The following is a 23,596-nucleotide window of genomic DNA, read 5'->3' as shown; positions in this document are numbered from 1 at the left end:
CCTGACAATTTTCAGCTAAATCGGTTCAGCCGTTCTTGAGTTATAAGCGAAGTAACTAACACGACTTTCTTTTATATATATAGATAAAATCAACACTACTGTTATGATTGATTGACATTTTTATAAAAGAAAGCGTACTTTATAATGAACAAGAAAAATACTATAACATTTTCATCATGCCTTTGCGTTACATCGCTAATGACTACATCAGACATAAAAAAGATGAAGACTAGTTATTAAGCTAGCCATTTAACAAAATACTTACTTCATAACTTAATTAATTCAAGTCATTTTATTTATTTTAGTGTTAGTATAGCCACAGAATAACAATAAGTATGATATAGCTAGCTAATAAATAATGCTTAACTAAAATTAACAAAATACATAGAATCTGAACAAGAATGTTTTTTTTTTTTATAAAAAGCACCTGAACCAAAACCTTAAAAGAATAAAAAAACAAAGCAAATCATTTTGCAATCACACAGTGCTGGAAAACAAAGTATTGTAATAATTGCTAATAACTGTGCAATATGACAATAACTTCCTTACTGCCGGTATCGAATTTGAACGTTTTAGCCTTTTTGTCTGTAGTCCTCATTCTAATCAACTTCATGTGACTGCGTGGTACACGAATTATGTCCTTTTCTGTATGATAGTAGCAATCGTTAACCAATATTTATAATGGTAGCTTTTGCACAGTAGCCAAAGAGAGAACGAATGAAAATACACGATACAATTTAATTATTTACTGCTCCCTCAAAATATTCAGTAGTAAAGAATAAAGTTCACTCTTCAGCTACTCTTTTCACAGTTGTATACAAGCGAAGCATGAATTAGAAAAGGACACTCACTTTTAATTTTTAACCAGGTGTAGATAGACGATTCCCCAGCTTCGTTGCTAGCTATGCATTGATATATGCCCATGTCCTCCATCCTTAGATTGCTGATAACAAGTGACCGATCTACTTCCACTCTATAACGACCTTCACCATCATAAACATCGGCATTGTCGTGATTAGCAGCTTCGGCTCCAACACTTGCTATTTTTCTTGCATCTTTATACCAAGTGATTCCTGGTAGAGGTATACCTTGAACGTTGCAGTCCAATACTATTGTGTTGCCGAATTCCCCAAAGGTTTCCGATTTTAAGTTAGATAAAAATACAGGTTTTTCATAAATTGTCACCATTGCAGACGCTGTGACTGTTGCGAAACCACCAGTACGCAATCGCGCTTGGCATGTATACTGTCCCGTGTGTGTCAAATTAGCAGATATCAGACTGAGTGTTCTATTCCATTGGTCGTTCAAATCAAATGTGATTCCCGCTAAATCTATCATGATTCCGTCTTTGAACCATAATGTCTCTAATTCATGAAGGGGTCGAGCGTTAGCTACACAATACAAATTTGTGTATTCTTGACCTTTGATGATTTTCTTGTCTTTGGGTTTAATTATAATTTCTGGTGGCACTTCTTTGTTGTCGTCCCCAAAGACATCCAAGTTAATATAAGGACTGTTTTCTTCTTTACCTAATTGAGTATTTATTGCTCTTACTCTGAAAAGAAAATAATATGTAATTAGTTAGGAAGTCAATAATCAAATCCAGTTACGCGCATTACACTAATAACTATAACGAAAAAAGAAACTTTCTGTATTTAAAAAAATACAAACCGATATGATTTCACATCATCATGCGAGGCTGACAGGATAACAAGTTGATGTTCATCAGTGACTGCATATTTTTGGTCATATCTCAAGGCGCCGTTTTCATCTTGCCAAATAACCGAGGGTGGTGGTTCTGATTCTATGTGTGGAAATTCCAGCACAGCAGCCCGTCCTGATTCTGCAGTGATAGTTTCTTCCGAGACTTTATCAAATGTCCCCATATCTATAAATGTAACAAACATTGAATCTCGAAGTTTTTACCATGCCGCGAAAATTATTTTGGTTAAGAATAGACGACAAAACGCTTTTGCAACATTTAGTATAATTAGTTTTTTTGGTCAAGGCCCATTTGAACAGTTTTTATAACAATAAAAAGTCTAAAAAGTAAAAAGTTTTTCCAAGGCACTTTATACCAAAACAAACCACCTTGGTGTATTGTGCCTAATGAAAGCAAGACGTTCAAAGGAGCACTTTACTTACAGGCGACGACAATGTTATTCTTTTCGCTGAAAATTGCCCCGACGTCATTTTTCGCGATACACTGGTAAGAACCGGCGTCTTGTTGCTGGGTATTGTGGATTTTATAAAATAGTTCTGAAGAATAATCCCCGAGCGGAACACTGTTCTTTAACCACCTATACATCGGTTGTGGAATGCCTGTGAAGGGAACACGACCCGTTATAATAAACAAGTTAACATCACAATTAGGTACTTACTTTATGGGTTTAATGCAAAGTTATTCTTACCTAACGCTGAACATTGCAAAATTTTTGTCGTGCCAACTCTTACTACGCTGTTTGAAGAAGATGGCTGCATACTAAAACGCGGCGGCTGCATTTGTCCTGTAAAGGAAAAATCCGATTTACGTCCATCCCGCAATGCCTTTGTTTCCACACAACAATGCACAGGCAAAGAGCTAGAAAGAACACCGTCTAACATTAGGTGTATGGGAAAAAGTTTGTCCGTCTTTTATATTTTAAATGGTGTATAAGCAAACATGTGAATGCATTTAAGTGTAGGGTCATTCCATCGTTTCGGGTGTTACGTTCGTACACACATATTCAACAATTTCATGTATTTTGAAATTGTATTTTAATAATGTTAGTGCCTCAATCTATCCGTTTTTAGTTGTTTTATTTAAATAATAAAGTTTGTACAGCTTAGAATGTAGGATAACGAAAACATGAGTCGAATAGTGTGCGTTTCGGGCGTTACGAGATTTTGCCTCTATGTTCTGCTGACTGTTGCTGCATTTACTCGAGATTTAGCGAATATTCTTAAGGAATCATACCTAAAACTTACAGGACTTCTAAAGTATGAAATTTACAAACCATGTAACATACAATCACTGTTAAATAAAACGTTTTACTATTTTTTTTATAAATTTTTTCTTTGTTTCGGGTGTTACAGTGGTTTTGTTTCGGGTGTTACGAGTACGAAAATTCAACGCGTTTTATCGATAAAATCGGTGTTTTATTAGTCTTTAGGTACTACAAAATAAAAAGTACAACAAATAAACACAATTAGAGCGAATTCTGGTTTGAAATTACGAAGCAGCTTTTTTTTTTTAATATACAAAGTTCAAGTTTAATTTTTCCTCAGAATATAGCTTTTTCTATTGTTTTTGGCTTGAAATAGCATTACTTTAATTTCTAATTACGATATTTATTGGAAATGTCAAACATCGACACTTTCTAGCAATACCTTAATTTTAGTGTTAAGTCGACATTTCAAAAAAGTCTTAAATTGAGAAATATGACTCCTTTTCCGATTCCAGCGCTTGTGGGAGGTCAAAGGACCCTCACAGTAATACTTTTTCACTTCTTCAAGCAATACACACAATATCGACACATAAATAAAAATTAGAGATGGGCCGACTAGTCGCCGACTAGTCGGGAAAGCCGACTATTCGGCATCTTTTGTAGTCGGCCGACTAGTGACGACTATTCGGCAAAATATGCCGATTATAATCGGCGCATTTCAAAATTAAATATGTACCTATGTGAATGAAATAAACTCATAATCACCAAGATTATTATGAGGTAGACCAAGGGCGTTTATCTAAACCAATTTTTACTGCAAAAAATCAGTAAAAAGTGATTTCACCTGGTTTAAAATTTTGGCAGTCTAAATTCATACAAAGTTAAGATTATTTAAAATTACCAGGAAATCATCAAAAATATGTAAAGTTTATGTCATTAAAATAAAATATATTATGTGGGGCTCCTCTCATTGGGAGAGATCGCCTTAGTGTGAAGAACTATGGGAATCCGGACAAAGCCATCAACTATCACAGTCCGTCCAGGCAATTGCCCACCTGTATGGCGGGCCCTGCCTATCCGACGGTGGTGGTAGTCCGTGCTATGCAGACGGGGGTACCCCCACGCCCCCAGCTCGCAGACCATCACCGTGGAGGGTGGAGAGGAATCAGTGGGCCTAGGATGCGTGCCGCGAAAAGCGTAATTTTGTCCATACATTTTGACGTTGATAAGTAAGAATAATATCACGGCACGCATCCTAGCCCAGCAGGAGGCGATCTATTGTCACCACCTCTGACCCCTCCGCCGTCGAAAATTATGACATTTACCTTAGGTACTGTTAGGTGATTGTAATGTTGCTTTTTATTTTTTCTCATATTAAAGTAATCTCATTTCTCAAGAAGTTATATTTATCTCTTTAGAAATCTAGATATTCATATTTATTTGAGAAAATCTAAATATTATTCTTCGGACAAGTAGGTATTAGAATGATCGGCATTGCCGATTAGTCGGCCGACTAATCGGCAATTTGAAAACCGATTAGTCGGCTAGTCGGTTAGTCGGCAAAGACCATAGTCGGCCCATCACTAATAAAAATGTAATACCCGAAACGTTTCGGGTGTTACAGTTTTTAATCATGAAAGAAACATACTAAATTAGTATCATGCTCAGATATTAGTTAGTATTTGAAATCATTACTACCATGACCTTACTTTTACCAAATATTGTTACCCTAATCCATGTGTAAGGTACAATAATAAAACTAATACCTGTTTTTCTGTTTCGGGTGTTACATCGCCGAAGTAAAAAGAAAACACACTTAAAACTTGATGATTATCAATTTTTTTGGGACTATGACGTTATCTACCAATACTATGATAAATACCCTCGAATCATATAGTGGCAAAACGTTTCACAGATTGATAGTTTTTTTTTAATCGTATTACTAATAATTAGAGAGAAAATGATCATCCAGACAGTTGACTTAAGTATAGATTTTGAAGACTAATAACTTAAAAATTACTTGTTTCTTTCAGATTTTTTTTGTTGCACATTATAATTTGGAATGTATACTTTCAAAATTCATCAGATTTAATGCGAAAATAACATATTTAGTTTTTCACCCTCGGTAACATTTGTCATGGAATGACCCTGTAGTTACATAGAGTACGAGTAATATCCTTATAATTAAGTTTACTTATTTTAAGACCTACAGACAAAAAAATATGCATAATTTGACTGTATATGTATATTATGACATTAATGTAGTTAGATAGGAGAAAGAAATAGCTCCCCACATTCCTGCATCAAACTTGCAACTCGAATTTATATGGCGTGTGAGTCACTATCAGGGAAGACATAAAAAACATAATCAATTAGGAGACACGTCATTCGCTTCGGACCACAGTCAGCAACATTAAGAAGGCGTGTGGCTCGTTGACCGAATTTATCTCCGTATCGGAATGGCGGTTGCGGTCGTTCGGAACTCGTTGCGATACAAATCATTAATCAGTTGCGCAAACGTTTTGTTAACATTTTACACGGCGAGATGGAGAGACTGAATAATTGCATTGTAACAGAAATGGGTGTGTTATCAAAGTTAACATTGACTGGTCGAATAAAGGACGTGCGAGAAGTTACAGAATATATTCCTACTGTAAACTACGGAAATTAAATACCTATGTAACTATAACAGCTACTAGCCATTTGCTAACTTTTTAAAGGTTGTGAACAAAGTTGTTATAGTTTAACTTTAACTAACATGTACACTAAACACTGAACATCCCTTGACGATCATTTGCTTTCAACGTAACGTCTGCCGAGTAGAGTCGTTACAGTTTATTTGCGTTGTTAAGGCGAGTACTGTAACAAAAGTGTCAAAGGCTTAATGTTGTTTGATAGATGTAACTAAGTTTAAAGCCTATTCGTGATTTTATTATAAAATAGGTAAAATTTATTCCGGAGTGATTCAGAACAGATTAAGAAACCCAAGTATGAAAGAGAAAATTGATTATTATTGCCAATTGATTGGGGTTTCATAAGGCTTCGGCGCTAAGGCTTCCCATACCTATTGCTTTAATTCATAAAGTGTACTAACTTATTTCTTTATTTACAATTTAGTCTTTTGAGACCTGACCTGAGTACCTCTTTGTAAGTTGATATAAAGAGTACCCTACTCCAGTGAATCTTCAAGTTACTAACTTCTGAAAATACAGGGTGTTAGGTAAATGGGTATATGAGCCGACACTAGCCCATGTTAACATGGGCATATAAATGGTATGGTGAAGTCAGAAATTTGATATCATCATTTTAATTTTTTAATTTTCATACAAAATAAATTTTATTAAATCCGATTTGTATGAAAAATAAAATAATTAAAATGAAGATATCAATTTTCTAACTTCACCATACCATTTATATGATCATGTTAACATGGGCTAGTGTCAGCTCATATACCCATTTACCTAACACCCTGTATAAAGCTTGTTTTGCCTTATTTCAGTCACGGAAAGATTTTTAAGAAGCTCTCAACTAATTGTGACGTATAGCGGCTCAGCAAAGAAGACTTAGCGGATTCAACCCTTTTTCTTGGACGAAGCCCGTTGGGACTATTAAGCTTTGGCAGTCATAAATCCAAAGAGAAGCTTCGGCATTACCAGTTATCCTTAGGATAAAAATGTTAAGAATATACAGTGACAATGGTCACAGTCATTGTCGCTATTTCCTTTGATATTAGACTATCTTTAAACATATTTTGTCTGTAATCGGCGAAAAATACCACCAAGCTCACTCGTTCGTAACACTAAAATGAAAATTCCATGTGTTTTCTGTACGGTGTATTAATTTTATGAAATCCTTACTATTGTAACATATTAGTAAGGGCATACCAATTAGTATTCCCAAATACATATTTGAAGAAATTGTAAGCCTAAGTCCTCTTTATTACAACGTTTTTATGATTATCAAGAAACACATAATTTTAAAGAAATGGAAGTCTTGGAATAGGTTGTTCTCATTTCCCATCCCATTAGCGCCGTGAATAGCCGACCTGTGAATGGGATGGGATGTCCCGTATTCAGAAGGACATCGGCAGCATCACAGCGTGCAATTACTCCCTCGTCCGCGGTAAACAGAACTTTGCAAACAATCTCCCTAATTTATGTTGATGTAGTTCATTTATAATGATTACTGCGATCGGTTATTTAATTAGTCATTCACAACTCAAGGTTGACAAAAAACATGGAACGTCCAACCAAATATATTTAAGGCTTAATAATTTATTAAATGCAGTGACCTATTCTGGGGAGTGAGTAAAAAGAACTTAATACAGGACTAACTAAAAAAAATACGCGATTTTTATGTTTAATTAATAGAGTGTGGTGGTACGAGCAAAAAATAAGTACATAATTTCAGTCACCCAATGAAGTTAATCGCTAGCCGAGCATGTTTCAAAGAGACGTATTTGTTTATTTTTCCACGTCTGCCTGACGCAACTGAAGTGAATCTGGGCCAGTCAGTCCGGTTACCGAGTGTAATGCACATCAGATTCATCAATCAGCACATGTGTTTACACTACAAGTTTCAGTTAAAAATATAGGAACAGATATAATTAAACGTGCTCTATTCGCAGTAAACCCAAAACAAAACGAATCGTTTTATGGACTTCCTTCGCTGCGAGTATTTTACCCTTCTTGGTGCAGTCAGGATACTTAACATCATAAGAATATCAGCATTATAAACATACCACTACTACTTTTAATAGTTCCTTTTAGAAGCACTTAGCTGGAATGGTTTTAGGACATTTATTTATGTCCTGTTCCTAGCATATTTCAGTAGGCAAAATGGACGCAACATAAAAGAGGGCACTTATTAACTTTGTAGATTTTCAGACAAACGAAAGATTTAACAATTTCGCGGTCAAGCAGGCCGTCATCATAATATAGGTCTTGCTCACGCTCATTATGACCAATAACTAACATGAATCATCGTGACCTACCTTAGCCTTTGAAAGAGATTGGAGAATGGAGACTGAAGGTGGTACGCAAACTTGTAGAGGCAGTTAACATGTTTTAACAGTACCACCTATAGTAATATTTGTGAATTTTCTAATCTAAAATCACAATAATTAGCCTGTTTCATTGTCAACTAGTTCAAGGTCTAATTATTAGCGTTCTATAGGTATGTTGATGAGTATTTCAATGATGTCAGTCATCATAGAATGAGCACATAGTTGACACCGCACCGCGACCGATGCACCTTGTAAAGCTGATAATGATTAACGATAAGATAAAATGATGTACATAGTTTGATATGTGGCTAGATTTGTACAACGACTTTAAACTGAATGAAATACGCAAACGTAACCTGAAAAAAAAAATGTGGCCAATATCGTGATTAACATAATTTAACTCCAGCAAGATAATTCGTCTGAAACAGATAAGTCGGATTATAGGATGAATATAAAATGAGGAAACCGTGCCAACACGGCAACGTGTATGATTTACGCGCCTAGTACCTGCACATGAATATCCGGTACTTAGTAAAATTAGCCCTTTGTATTTTTTATGTTTCAACCGTAATTGTGTTCATGCAGGGACAGAATAAAACATACCTGCGAGAACACACTCTACATGTTTTGTTACTTTATTAAAGAATGAAACTCTAAGCTAATGTGTAGCGACTTACAGCTCCAGTACTTTTCGTAAACAATCCAAGTTACATTAAATTGATATTAAACAAAAGTATTCTCATTCAATCGTGGAATAAGGCAGCATTGCTTAAGTTTTTGTAAAGAGAAAACAGTCGTTTAACCAAGTTTAATTTATACCCAGACTGGGGTGCGCAGATGTTTGCTGATAAACGGTTTAATTCATAAGGTTCATTTAATTTACGATACTGCGTAACACTCACATTTGATTGGGAGCATTAAATGAGTCCCATAAACTGGAATAGGCATTTCGAAGTAAACCCTGGGAATGCATCAAGCAGAGACATCAATATACGAGTAAGAAACGTTTCCGTTACGTGACTCACACCTATGGCACGTTCAGTCGATGCCGGCGACCACTAACATACTAATAGGTGAGGTTCACGGGGCCGTTTTATTTTCTGAGAAGCCTTCGAATGTAAGATTCTTCAATCGAGGCGGGTATTGGAGTAGTTTAGCTTGTGAAGTGTTTAAAAATTAAGTAGTTACCTACTTATTTGCTGATTACTCAGGATAGATTGTAACATGAATTTTATTATGCTAAAAGCCTTTCATATTCTTAGATTATTACTATCACATCTACTGTTGAACAGTTGGGTAGCCGGTATGTAACCCGATCCATCCGCTTGGTAGGGCCACTCGCTTCACGTACTGCACAGGGAAACCTTTCGTCTTTGCGTTCGTTTTTTAAGAAGCCTTTCAAGAGTAGTATTTCAATAACTTCAAAATCTAAATGAAAACCTGTTCATAAAATTATAACAATAAAAAATTGACCTACAAAAAATACCAACCAGTGAATGCTGACTGCTAGTTAATGAAAAACAAACTCCAGTAAGCAAAATACAGAACGGACTGCACAATTATTTGCATTAAATTAAAATGTTCTTGGGTACGACTGCGATTAACGAACGAATAGAAATGCAGAAGATAGCTCTATTATTTTCGTACTTTGTCGCATATTATTAAATTGAGGGCGGGATTATGGACAACATTCCATTACTGGAACCAGACAAAGGCAATGGCTTAAAATAACTAAATGATAGAGACTTTAGAACAAGATCGAATGAGCAATATGCCGTAATGTAGTTCCAATCGCAACGATTGGCGACTTAAGGCATGACCGCACACCACAACCGGTCTATACAAATGTACAACTTACAGTACAGCCAATGTAGGTACTGCAGCCGATGAATACCTTCGGCGGTGCACCGGCCACGGGCACGCTAAGGGAATACAATGGCCGGTAAACTGTTAATCGTGCATTTACATGTTAGCATACATTTTCATTAAACAACTTATTTTAATCATAGATGTAAATATTGATACCATTTTACTTGTTTTGTAAGGACTGTAACATTTAACTGTAAACAAACAATACCTTTGCAAGACGGCCCCCAGAACTCCTAAGAGAAGAAACATTAGTGATTAAACACCTCAGATCATAGAATAAACACGCTTGCCTATAAACACAATTTGTAGGGAGCACGTGGGAAATTTTGTGGCATATTCCTTGGAGCGTGACGTACACACTTACACAGCTCGATTTGTGCTTTTAAGTAGCGTGGTGAGCTCAAGCATGGATACGTATTTTCATGCCAGGGTTCAAATTCATAAATCAGAATTATAAAAAATCTAAAACTTTCTAATATTGTAAAGTTAATATTTTAAAAGTTACTATTTGCAAGCTTGTGATATATTTTTCAGTATTATAAACTTCTATTCTAGGAAGTAGTACATTATGGAAACAAAACATTATTTTTTATAGACGAGATTGGGAAAAGTTAACCACAGTAACCGAATAAAATGCGCTAGCTAGTTAATTAAAATTATGTAACAAAATATTTCAGGTATTTCTGTAAATACAAAAATACGAAATGAACAAAGCTCAAATGGTGTTATGTGTGAAATTTATTGCGGTGAAGGTATGCTGCCTTTATTAGGTTTATTTATTGTTCAAGCAACTCCCAGTAGAGAACCCACAAGATTCCAGGGCTTGTAGTTTGACTGTATAGAGAAGTATTTATTGTGGACCAGTAAGAAAATACGATATCTTGGTAAGTAATTCACGTTGGATTGAGCCCTTTCACGTTGTAAGAAGATAGGAGCCGTTTAGACGATAGAGACATGTTGGAATAAATATAAGTGAATATTTTAACACAAAACTAGAGTAGAAAAGAATATCATCAGTTGTAGAGTTTACTTTTAAAATTTATACTAGGGAAAGGACTGTTTGTTCGTTAGTTGCTAGCCAAAGCAGACACAAGCTCAGATTGTTTATTGTACTAAAATGCATCTGGGAATCATCGTGGTCAGTCGAACTCGATTCTACTCGTACCTACCTTTGATTTCCATTTGGGAATCCTATCCGTTAAAATTAGTTGATCACTAGCATTTCTAAATTCCTAATGCGCTGTTAAATATTATACAACCCGTATTTCATAATAGATTAGATTTTAATGACGAGATAATTTTGTGATAGTATAAAGTTGGAAGCAAACAGCATAAAAAGTTGTTTGTGAATGATTCTTTTCAGAATATGGGTCAGTAAAAGGTATCTTCAATCAATATTTAATTTTATATTCTGTACAAAGTGATAAGATAGATAAGCCACGCCACTCTTGTCGCGGCACACTTTTTAAAATAAACAAAATGTTTTGATGCTTCAGTTAGATACCTACTTATTTTACAAACGTATTTTAGGTTTAATATTTTTGCAAAGTAGGACCCGGGCCTGGAAGCAGAGTTGAATATTTCGTGCGCTTGAATGAGAACAAACAGACTTATTGGCAGGTCAGCACATACGGGCATCGGACGTCGACCGCTTGTTGAACTTTATGCACTGGGTTCGCTTTGCATCACGTAAGCCGATTGAGGTAAAACAAAGGGAATGGACAAAAATGTATGAGTGCCTACGATTATAAAGCATTAATTACTGCGGCGCTATACCCAAACAATCAATAGCCAGTTTCATTGATACGTAACACAACACAAAAAAGCTTTCAGGCTTTAATGTTTGCGATGTCCTTTGTGTATCCCAGTCATATTTCAGTCAACTGGCCGCAGGGCTCCACGACACGACCATGGGTAAAAATAGAAGTTAATCGATCCTTTTATTCGTGTCAGCTGTTCGCAACCTCATCAGGAGCGAGCCGCTCAACAGGAACTCCACTCGGAGCGATTCAATGCAAAAGTACAACATTGCTGTTGTATGCTGCATTGTTTTCTTCCTTTGTATAGTACCTATGTCATATGAATGCGTTGTACTTTTGTTCAAATGAAAGACCTACAGACCAGTCAATGTAATAAGTTGAATTATGGACATTATGATAGTTTGCCGGGCGACTGCTCTTCCAACTGAAACTATGTAAAAGAGCTGTTTCATTTTAACTGACAGTTAAATATTTGCAACAATATTTCTGTTAGATGTAGGGTAGGTATACTTAACATTGATGAAACAAACGCTGGCTGAAACAGCGTATTACACTTGAAAATTATGATAGTTTTCGAGTAATTAATTACTTTATAGTGATTGATGATTTGACCCGATTTCACAAAAGCCCAATTCCTAGTGAAACATGAATGTTTTTTTCAGCGCAAAAATATTTTTATGCATGTGCTTAGTAAATGCATTTGGAATAGTTAAATAGCAGTATGTAATATATTTAATGCAACAAAACTTGTCTTAAATCTATATTAAATAACACTTTACAAGTGCGTGCCGGACTGACGGAAGTTCGGAACACGCGCATTTGAAGGGTTCAGCTTTTATGTAAATTCGGCGTTTACTTTTCATAGCTAAGTACTATGAGACTGAGAAAAAGTATAGAAATGACAGTAACTTAAAAAATAAAAACAAATTGTGTTCCAAACATTAATTACTGTAACAAATCGACCATAACTAGTGACAGCCAGAATCAGTTGATTTTAATTAATTGTGCGAGTTTATCGAGAAAGCAAGCTGACTAATGTTGTTTCATACACGGGTGTTGAGTGTGTTCTTGACGCGTACAAAACAACAAGTGAGTTAGAGAAAATTTGAGGGAAACGCGAAATTTTAACGGAGTTAAACTTAAAACTGTTATTGAACCGTTTGTAATTTATAGTCGATTAAGCAGCACACGCCCGTGGCGTTCACCCGAAACGGCTGTCATAAAATCTTGAAACACTCCACACGCACGCTCAACCTTCCTCACTCCAAGGCACACGTAAATTACTTATAAGGGAAGTCAAATAACTCCAGAGTTCGCTAATAACCAAAATTAGATAGCACACTTTTTAGCGCTGTTCTATGTGGGTTACACACTGTTGAAAAGTGTGTTATAGAACATAATACACGTAATAACTCTCCTTCTGGCGCAGTCGGGTAAAAGCTATACCTATAATAGTGGTGTTCGAATATTATAATTTTCTATAACTGCCATAATAACTCACATCGGTGCTTTAATTATTGAACATTTATTTTTATTTAGACAATATTAATTTATTGATGCTTTCAATTTCGACAGCTTTAGGCAATGAAGGTAATGTACAAAACGCTTTAACATTTATGTAATCTTTTTTATTGCACTGAGTAACTTTACAGGATAATTTAGGACCTAATAAAAAATTACTTGCGGAATAGAGTTGCATACAATTTAAGCTATGTTTTGGACATAATGTATGTTTCACTGATGCTGTAGATTTATTTGTAACCACAGCACGTGCATTGAGGGCATCTACACAATCACGATCGGGTTGGGTCACTTGAATAATTAAGAAGGGTCGTGGGGTTAGTGTCACACCCCGGCATGTCATCTCGGTTTTGTAGACCTGACACTCCGACAATGTAACAACAACCATCGTAACATCGGATCCATCCTCAATTCGTAGCCCAAGTATCGTAAGTAAATAATAAATTCGTTCTTTTCCCATGTCAAATAGAAATAAGTTTAAATCGTGAATTCTCGTGAATGAAGTCTCTTGTATTTGATTAATTGGTAAAAATATTATCGGACATTTTTATGGTGCGACTAGCTATCCGCCCGCGGCTTCGCTTCGGCTGGAATTTTGTCTGTCACAGAAAAACTTTATCGCGCGCTTTCCTGTTTCAAAAACCGGGATAAAAACTATCCTATGTCCTTTCCCGGGACTCAATTTTTTTCTATATACCAAATTTGATCAAAATCGGTTCAGTGGTTTATGCGTGAAAGCGAGACAGACAGACAGTTACTTTCGCATTATTAAAATTCGTAAATGGAAAAAATATGCATTTTGGAACATAAATCCTTTAACCAAACTAATTTATTGGGTGTAAGGAGCCTATGGAATTAGAAAAAGAGTTAGTAACTCTCTTATGATTATTTTCAGGTCTTAGTTATCACTGTTTACTGTTTTTGTAATAATTAAATATACCAGGCAGCTTCTCGAAGAATAACTGTAGTAAGATTGTGAAACTTGTCCCTATTTGGAGGGCCGTGTAGAGCCAGCGCGGCTGTAATCATCATTATTATCAAACTTTTCTCCGGGTCAACTAATGACAAGGCGTAAATAGGTTACAGTGATTTAGAGAAGTTTAATAACTTTTTATGAATCAATTTAATTAAATGTTTTCAAATAACGCGAAGTTATTTATAATACGAAAAATAGCTTTCTTAGTAACTTATTATTTAGTTTATTTCAGGTTCATATGATACGAATTCTTTCGTTATACACATTATACGAGTCGTTACATGAGTTTTATTTCCAAGACAGGCAGCCTGGCTCTAAAGTCTGAGAATGTTTACCGCCGCGGAAGCCTCTAGTTGCTTGTTTTGCAGTGAAAAGTTTCCACCATCCTGAAAGAGGCATCTTTTTTAGATACCTGTGTGGTGTATGAATGTTTTAGGTAAATATCCCATGCTTCGTATCTTTTACAAGATGTGCCTTACGTGTGTGTTAAGCCACCACAATACATAAAGAATAAAGTGCCTATAGATTTTAAATGAAACTCAATGTTATTTTAGATCACCTCAAAAACCTAGGTTTTAAATAATATGTTTACAATTGATGTGGTCAAGTATTATTATCGATCTAATCTGTTTTTTTTAATAATCTAAATCATAAGTAAATAGGCGTCGAAAACCAGAGGTATTAATTAAATATCATTATAAGACATTTCGGCACCGATCTCATGAAGGTATTTTAAAGAGCACGATGACGACAAGTTGATAGAAATGCACAATATTGTAAAACAAAGGAGACAAGGTAAATGTACTAGTGAAGTCGCTGCACTTTTGCAGCGTGCGTGCTTCTGAATGCATTTCTGTTAAAACCGCTTGTCTCACGTGCTTACAGGCTGTGAAGAGTTGTTCACTCACAAAGTAGGCTCGGGGAGTATCGAGTCACCTTAAGTATGAAAATATTATGCCGTCGCTGTGCTCAGTGTTTTCTGCATAATTGACGAAAGTTGACTAGGTACCTGCCTTCGTATGCACAAGCAAATTACGAGTTCTGACGTTAATTCATCATTGAATATTTTAGTACCACTTTAAGTTAGCGAAGTTCGTTAAAGTCCTTGATTGAGTTGTTTTCCAGCCAAAAGTATCTTGCACTTTCAAAACCAGTCATTTTGAAGTAAGAAATTAATAATTATGAAAAATGAGTTAAAAGTACGTCAGATAAATCATACACATTCAGACACATTGATGTTAATACCTAAGGTAAACGGCTACTAGTTCGTGATAGTACGTAAGTTCGTAAGTTTTTTTTCTAGCTCAAATAATAAGCAAATGGAATATTATTTATAAAAATTCTTTATTACTACAAAAACTCTATTATTTAAGCTATCTAAAAAACCAAGTACCAACATTGTGGCGCCAAAAATGAGAGCAATACGAAGCTTCAAACTCTCAGAGAGCCAAAAACAGCCGTGCGGCGTGAAAATGTTGCTCTCACAGTAAGGTTAGTGCTCCAACTTCTTAAGCTTATAGCAAGGCGAAGAAAGGTCCATTTGCATAAAACTTGTAATAGTGGTTTCATGTGTTCCTTGACAATTGATTTGGCTTAGAAAAAAGTTATATGAAAACGTAGAATTCCTTTAAAATTGCGATTATTTGACTCACGAAATAGCGTACATATTATTTTTCGGGTGTCCCCTGTTTCGTGATACTACCGAATCAAGGATATTATGGATAATATTTTGATGCTTGGTTTTTAAATAATTATTTATGTTAATTGAAATATAAGTTATGAAACAAATAATACATTTATTTAAGTTTCTCATGATCTAAATTCGGTATATGTTTCGTTCACTAGAATTTATATGACACGAGTTTGAAGTTCACATAAATGACCAATTTTAAGATAAATTAGCATAATCGGCTCATATACCCATTTACCTAACACCCTGTATAAATATTTTCACGTATTATTAGAATAATAAATCAAAATTTTATACGAAGGTACGTACCTACCTAGCTAGACAGACTCACATAATTTCTTATGAATATTTCAGGTAGGTAAATAATATCGTCAATTTCACAGAATTCTTTTATTCTAAATTTATACTATCGTTTTAAATTTATTAAACCCTTAATCATTATTAAAATATCCTAACTCGATGCGTAAAACTTTATCCCGAAATAGGGGACATGAGTTCACGAACTTAGAAACAGAGCAAAATTTTATCACGAAACAGGATCCAAACAAGAGGTCCGCAGAACAATTAATATTAAAAAAAGTTCAAACAATATAACTATAATTTATGTATTAAGTTACTGTCAAAAGACCAAAGTTTAGCATACAAAAGCTTTCATACTGATATCATGCTTGGTTATTTTTAAATAAATTGTTAAAGTCGTAAGAGCCTTAATATACCGAAGTAGGGGGCACTTACCTTATTTGTCTTTCTGTTTTTTTTGCTAGTACAAAACTACAAAATTTCAGAAGCTGTCTAGGCATAAAATATGTATTATTTATGTAGGCGACTCTATCGAGATCAAACTTATAAATGGTGATTGGACTGTCCAGTTTATACGTATGACACTAGTTTTTGGCAGCGGCTTCGCCCATGTGAATTTCGTTCTGTCACAAAATATGATGTGTCTTTCTATTGGCAAAATAATTTTCCCGACACCCTCACAAACTCTACCTCTTTATAAAAGTTTCCTGCTGTCGACCTTTATGATGTCGTCGGTCCACCTTGTGGGTGGACATCCCACGCTGCGTTTCCCGGTACGCGGCCTCCACTCCAGAAGCTTGCTGCCCTATCGACCGTCAGTTCTGTTCTGCGTATTATATGCCCTGTCCATTGCCACTTCAGCTTGCTAATCCGTCGGGTTATGTCAGCGACTTCAGTTTAGATCTCCTCATTTCTGATTCGACCTCGTAAAGAAACACCGAGCATAGCCCTCTCCATATCACGCTGTGCAACTTTGAGCTTCTGTATAAGGCCTATAGTGAGAGGCCACGTTTTCGAACCGGTCATCACTGGTAACACACATTGGTTGCAGACTTTAGTCTTCAGGCACTGAGGTATTTTGGACGAAAAGATGTTGCGTAGTTTCCCGAACGCTGCCCAGCCGAGTTGGATTCGAGGATTGACCGCTTTCTCGAAATTGGACCTACCTAGCTGAATCGTTTGTCTGTCAACAATCTCGAGAATTGAGCTCCCAACCGAAACTTAACTTTATAAAATTAGTAGAGATTATCACGAGTAGGTATACCAGAGGCACTAGAGCATGTTCAACTACTTAAGTAATTTTCTCAACTTTTCGGGTACGAGAAAAATGATTTCGTGTCAGTCTAGGTTTTACGAACCTTCCGTGTGCAGAGTACCCACCCGTAACTCACAATTGAGTAGGCCGGGGGCTGTCGAGGCATTATCTCGGACCACGCTGAAGGGGACCTCTTGAAAAACGCTCACAAGTGGGGGCTGGCAGGGCGTTTGCCTGGGCCCATTCTTTGGAGAGCCGCTCCCGGTACTTTTCTGATCAGCAGAGCTGACTGAGTGGCGGCATAGAGCAGAACCAGCTACCAGCTAACCAGCGAGTCATAACCTGAGACGGAGCCGTGGACGAATGTCCAAGTTAGGACAGTAACTCGCGGTTCCGTTTCATTGGGCTCCGGTGGACACCCACCATCGAGTTTTAGGGGAGAGTCCCACATTAAACCCACTGATCGTCCCCTTCGGCCATGCGCGAAGAATTTCCTGACGAGACTATAGCTCTTGTCACGGCTCTTGTCTAGTACCTATCTACGAAGATGTAGGATATGGAAAAATGCAGTTTTTGTTGGTTGATGCTCAGGTATATTCAACAGTTTGTACTACTTTTACAGGCACATGTAAGACTTGCACAGATAAGAATAATGATAAAAGGGGTATTATCATCACTGTCTTTACACTTTCATCAAAAGTATTTCACAGATGTAGTTTCTAGCTAGATGATAAAAGAAGTATTTTGTTTAGGAAATTTAAGAATTATGAAACTCCTATGAATGAAACCTTTGTATCGATTTCTGTTAGAAATGAGGGTTGAAACTTGGTTGAAACAACCATCAATTTAACGAAATTTCTTTCCTGTGACATTGGTCTAGTCCCATTCGTTCGTTTCATCCAAATGACGTTCTGGACAAATCTCAAACTCATTTCAGATCATTTCAAATGGTGTTCAGGTTCTTTAGAGGCTGGTTAACAGAAGGACAAGCACTGATGCTCACAACTGCTGTAATAGGAATCTAAGAGCAACTCCAACCACATTCCTAAATAAGGGTAGATCAAATTATTGTATTAGAATCGCGACTTAACATTCGATTTTTAGCGCGGGCTCTAACTTGCTGACTGGATCGAAAGCGTTAGTATAGTAGACTACGCTAGGGCTGGCATAGGGCAATAGGCGTAGGCGTGGGGGCGCCCTCGCCTGCATTGCACAGGCCACCACCACCGTCGGACGTGAACAGCTGTGTGCTCCTAGCTGCTCCCGTCGCCCCCCGTCCTGGGGGGCCTGTAGGGCCTAGGGAGGCACTGTGGTAGTGAAGGCTTTGTCCGGAATCCCACAGTTCCTTCAATCTTAAGGCGAATGACGGAGCACCGGGGTCTTTTTAGTGGGTATGCCTTAGTCCTTCTGACTTGGTGAGGCCCACATAACCTACCCTGTCTCCGCAGGGTAGGTATGCAATTCAATGCATGTTTTCCCCGAAAAAAAAAGGCAATAGGCCCCCACCCTCTATACTTTTGATTGATGAATTTACTCTAGTCTTGGCCAGGCAAGCAAGACTGAATGGAGTTAAAAGGCAGTTTTTATGAAGTAGGCTCAGCTCTCAACTTTTCTGAAGTTTTAGTTTAAGAATAAGAATTTATTTATTATTTATAATATTTTAATTTATTTAATTTTCATACTAAACATCACTTTATAACAGTGTTCAACTAGGGTGTAACTTTTTATTAATAAGGGGGTCAATGTTTTAACATAAAATTTTAATTATATTACAAATCAAGAAAACCTGAAATAGTATGATAACTCAGTGATGATTTTGATATTTCATCAATGATGTGAAATGTAGTTGATGGCTGATGTTGAATTTTTCGAGCATATTCAGTGATGTGCCTTGAAGGAAGCCTTGACCAGATATGAATTGATGATGATGATGGTTGTTTATTTGTTTGTTATACATTCAAAGTAAATTAAAGGAAAACACTAAGGAGTTTTGATATTACCGACATTAAAATACTTAGCTGGTGGAACCCTATACGGGTTCGCATGAGACCATGGTAACAATTTATTTCTATTGTTTATTGATTAGCTGATACTCAAAGGGATAAATAATATGAACGAACAAGCACAAAATTATTAGGGCATACTTTTTCTAGCAGATAAACTAAATAAAATTGATGGAATACAAACAAAGATAATAAGAAATGAATGTTTTAAGACAAACTGAATAGATATCATAAAATTAAACTTTTTAGTTAGCTTACAAACTTAACTATTGTTACATTTTAGCTTTAAACATAACTTATAATAGAAAATAAGAACGCAACAGCTAGTAGACAGTGTTGTAGACAATCGAAGAAGGATTAAAGGGTTGTTACAGTATACCAATAGTAAGTTTTCTGACAGACTAATTTACTTTTTGCCTTATATGAAATGAAAGTTAGGCCTTTTCTATTAAAAATGCTTACATTTTATAGACTTACCTGTTGTATCTGCTGCATACGATGTAAACTGTAGGATGCATGTCGAAAACATCACAATATACGCCACACAAAGTTTATTTGTATTCATTTTGAACAATCGCTCCATTTCTTCCATGACACGATGGGAATCCACTGCCCAGTTTTAGTACACTTTGTTTTTTAGTTTTTCGTTAGTAAAATTCTGCAGTACCATTCCCAACTGGTTGCTAGGTTCCATGATTTCACAACAATCAGTTCAGTAGCACCTGTAGGAATACGCGACACACAACCAAGCAACTAAATTATGTGAAACGGACAAGGTACCATTTACTTACAAGTTCACTCAACTTTGTATGTATTTTATACAGTATTACAACGCTATAAATCACCGTGTAACTGTAATATACGCACTTTCAATTATATTTACGGTAAGTTAGGCAATATTATTTCAGTTAAAAGTTACATTGCTAAGTTTTTAGAAGCTTCGAAAGTTTGTGGAAACTTCACTCCACAAAACATTTACTTGAAGGACGCGACGAGCGTGCGTACAAGTCAAGCACAATGAAATATTATGTGCCGTTCATTCACTCACATGAACGAATGGAGTGGATTATTCTCCATTCATTCTTTCCGGCTAGTGATGTGATAAAACTCATTCAAATACCGGTTACCGGTTCATTGCGATAGCCACTAAAATTGGTGGACATAATTTTTTATTTTGCTCTACAGAATGAACAAAAACATTTTTTGTTGAATGTTGTCATGTTTTTGTTCATTGTTAAGGCAAAATACGCTCTGAAGATGCGGATTTAAATTACAAGCAGAATCCATACAATACAAAACTGATTTTTACGGTATTCAAATGAAATTATGGTGATCTTTTTACAAGTGATTAAATTTTTAAAGGACGTTTCATTTAGGTCCAATGTCAACATCGATAGTGACATTTAAAAAAAGTAAAAAGTTTTAAGGTTGGCAACATTACATAAATGTCTCTTTTCGACGATCTTGTCATTTTAGATTGTTGAGGCGGGTTTTAAATCCTAGGTAATCGTCGATATTTATATTGTTTTATAGTGAAATGAATTCATTCTGGTAAAGCAATATTGTGTTAATGCTACACTGCGTGTTATTTTAATCGGACTATACATAAATAGAGACTTGTGCCGTGATAACCTTACTATCAATGCAGTGTTTTGATGTTGGACCGTGGTATTAGTTTAGCGATTTAGTTCAAAGTTCTTTACTTTATTCTTTGTTATTTCAGCCATGGTGCGTATGAACGTATTGAGTGATGCGCTGAAGTCTATTCACAATGCTGAGAAGCGCGGCAAACGACAAGTCCTCATCAGGCCCTGCTCGAAAGTTATTGTTAAGTTCTTGACTGTGATGATGAAGCATGGCTACATTGGTGAATTCGAAATTGTTGACGACCACAGAGCCGGCAAGATTGTCGTTAACCTCACAGGAAGATTGAACAAGTGTGGGGTTATTTCACCTCGTTTTGATGTACCCATCAATGACATAGAAAGATGGACTAACCTCCTTCCATCTCGACAGTTCGGGTAAGTCATCATCATCATATTCTTGTTATAAAATTTCATCATAATATGAAGCTTATGTGAATAATCTTCCTCTACGAAGATACTTCAAATTGGCCCGTTTCTGCTGTAACTTATATGTTATCAGTGACAGGGAAGGCTTATGAAAAATGAGTTTCAATGTGTAGGGGTACAACCTTTTACTAGTATTGCAATAGATATGTAATACCACTGTTTGTCTCCACACTAGGGTAGTTTACCTTTGTTAATATTATTTTATGACCCAAATCAGATGTTTATGTTTCTACAAAAATGTGCATTGACTTGCATTAAAACACCATGTTTGATGCTAGCAAACATACTTAGGTACTTGATAGATGGATGGGCATTTAGTTAAATTTATTAAAAGTTTTGTGAAACAAGTTTTACTAATTCCTTCTACTACTTAGTTTATTAAGGTTTTTAACACATTGAATTTTGATTTGTGTTGAGTGATAAATACCATGCAGTTTCCATATTACATTAGAATTTTATTGGTTTTCTATGCACAGCCACCGCGGATCACCAATAGTTCTTGTTGGTTGTCATTTGAAGTGTTGTGCTAAAGAAATTTTAAAATTGCACTATTTGATGTCACTTTTATAGTGAACATTGTAAGTGCTTTTTTATACATTTTCTTTGTAATATACAAACATCCTGTATATTTAGGCAGTCTTTACAATTCACTGAAAATATTTATCTGGAAGTCTCAAGTTTTAAAGTTCCTCTTGCTTGTGAACATAATTTAAGATCTCCAAAAACTTCATAATTAAGCATTAATCTTTAAAAAAATATTTGTTTATAACTTGTTCTGATGCCATATATGTAATGTAACAAACTTCAATCCATGCTCATAGTTTATTTTATTTGGTTTCAGATATCTCGTGCTTACCACCAGTGGTGGTATCATGGACCATGAAGAAGCCAGAAGGAAACATCTTGGAGGAAAAATTCTAGGTTTCTTTTTCTAAGTTTATTCAATACATTTAAGAATGTATTCTGAAGTTTTATTTTACCTTATCAGCATTATATTAATTTAAATTAAGCAATTTGACACTGACACCTAATGGTGCAAATTTAGGCTGAGTTGCATCACCATTCACCTTAACTTTAACAATAACTTTATCTAACTAACCAGTGTTTTTGTATGGAATTTGACAGACTTGACTTTTGTTACTGTTAAAGTAAGATGGTGCAACCCAGGATTAATTATCAATTTACTTTAGTTTACTTAGTTATAAATTTTTATAAACTTTTCTTTAATATTTCTATACAAAAAGATTAAATTACATTTGTTTGGTGGCATGGATACAGAAAAAAAAAATGATTTTCATTAATATACTGCCAGGATGTTGGATCCAGGTGTAAAGGGAAATTGTGTATCTACACTGATCTACACTAATATTATAAAGAGGAAAACTGTTTGTTTGGTTGTAATGAATAGGCTCAAAAACTACTGGACTGTTTTTAAAAATTCTTTCACCATTCGAAAGCTACATTATCCACGAGTAACATAGGCTAAATTTTATTTTGGAAAAGAATAGGGTACCGTAAAATATGTAGATAATGTATTCCACGCGCGCGAAGCCGCGGGCGGAAAGCTAGTAGTTAAATAATTTATTATCTGGAATGCAATGCATCGTTAATATACTATTGATCCAAGCATTGGTCCTATTGATTGAATTGATTTTTGGATTGATTCAAATGAGAAGTAAAAGATAATTTAGACTTGCATTGATGTATATGTTTATTAAACAAAATAGAAAACAAGTATTTTCATTCACACAGTGCCAGCTAGCCCCAAAGTCAGTAACTTCATGCTTGAGTTATGGGTGCTAGCTTAACGGATATACCTCTTATATACTTTTTTAAAAATAAATACATATTAAACATAGTAACGCCCAGAGCCGTCACAGAAATTAAAATTCATCATTTCAATTTCTGCCCGGCCGGAACTCGATCCCGGGACCTCTCGGCGTAGTAGTATGTTTTGAACCACCACACCAAACGGCTAGCAGTTACGGCAAAAATGTGTCTCGTTCTCGTTATAAAGATAGAAATAAAAATATGTACTTCCATATGATACAGTCGACAGCACGTCAACGTAAACACTGTATCTTAGTTACGTAGTTGCGATTGGGGCGACTGCAACTAATATTTATAGTCTGATTTGCTGTCGACTGTACATACCTACTAAGATTTACATAGGTAATACTTAGCAAGCAGCTTGCAGAACTTTACACATTACTAGGTA

General features: G+C 35.7%; 2 protein-coding genes across 7 annotated transcripts in view; one reads left to right on the top strand and one right to left on the bottom strand.

Moving 5' to 3' along the window:
- Window positions 1-20,313, bottom strand: part of sdk (sidekick cell adhesion molecule) — a 37,489-nt gene extending 17,176 nt beyond the window's left edge. Inside the window, exons 1-7 of one of the 5 annotated variants that reach the window (XM_028306178.1) lie at window positions 20,098-20,313; window positions 19,784-20,028; window positions 2,412-2,507; window positions 2,146-2,322; window positions 1,672-1,888; window positions 852-1,555; window positions 550-645 (exon numbers count right to left, since the gene is read on the bottom strand). In XM_028306178.1, the coding sequence (XP_028161979.1) occupies window positions 550-645; window positions 852-1,555; window positions 1,672-1,888; window positions 2,146-2,322; window positions 2,412-2,507; window positions 19,784-19,898 (1,405 nt within the window). In that variant the 5' untranslated portion in view covers window positions 19,899-20,028; window positions 20,098-20,313. Of the gene's footprint in view, window positions 1-549; window positions 646-851; window positions 1,556-1,671; window positions 1,889-2,145; window positions 2,323-2,411; window positions 2,508-19,783 lie in introns of all 5 variants that reach the window. The other 4 variants (XM_028306179.1, XM_028306180.1, XM_028306177.1 and 1 more) reach the window with 4 other exon arrangements.
- A 386-nt stretch (window positions 20,314-20,699) lies between these two features.
- Window positions 20,700-22,339, top strand: RpS15A (ribosomal protein S15A). 2 transcript variants are annotated; one of them, XM_028306198.1, is made up of 3 exons: window positions 20,700-20,809; window positions 21,030-21,327; window positions 22,220-22,339. In XM_028306198.1, exons 2-3 carry the CDS (start codon window positions 21,032-21,034, stop codon window positions 22,311-22,313), a joined length of 390 nt encoding a protein of 129 aa, XP_028161999.1. In that variant the 5' UTR covers window positions 20,700-20,809; window positions 21,030-21,031; the 3' UTR covers window positions 22,314-22,339. The 2 variants fall into 2 exon arrangements, with proteins under 2 accessions (XP_028161999.1, XP_028162000.1); XM_028306199.1 differs by lacking the exon at window positions 20,700-20,809 and adding an exon at window positions 20,835-20,857.
- The last annotated feature ends 1,257 nt before the right edge of the window (window positions 22,340-23,596 follow it).

Source organism: Ostrinia furnacalis, unplaced genomic scaffold (assembly GCF_004193835.3).
Source record: "Ostrinia furnacalis isolate ACB-3 unplaced genomic scaffold, ASM419383v2 OfSCF1896, whole genome shotgun sequence".
Classification (NCBI taxonomy): Eukaryota; Metazoa; Arthropoda; class Insecta; order Lepidoptera; family Crambidae; genus Ostrinia; species Ostrinia furnacalis.
This window is presented reverse-complemented; position numbering and strand designations above follow the sequence as displayed.

Excerpts from the sequence above, each read along its gene's own strand:
- RpS15A (XM_028306198.1), top strand. The coding sequence starts at position 21,032 with ATGGTGCGTATGAACGTATTGAGTGATGCGCTGAAGTCTATTCACAAT. Across the intron at positions 21,328-22,219 it reads CTTCCATCTCGACAGTTCGG|ATATCTCGTGCTTACCACCA; the intron begins GTAAGTCATCAT and ends ATTTGGTTTCAG.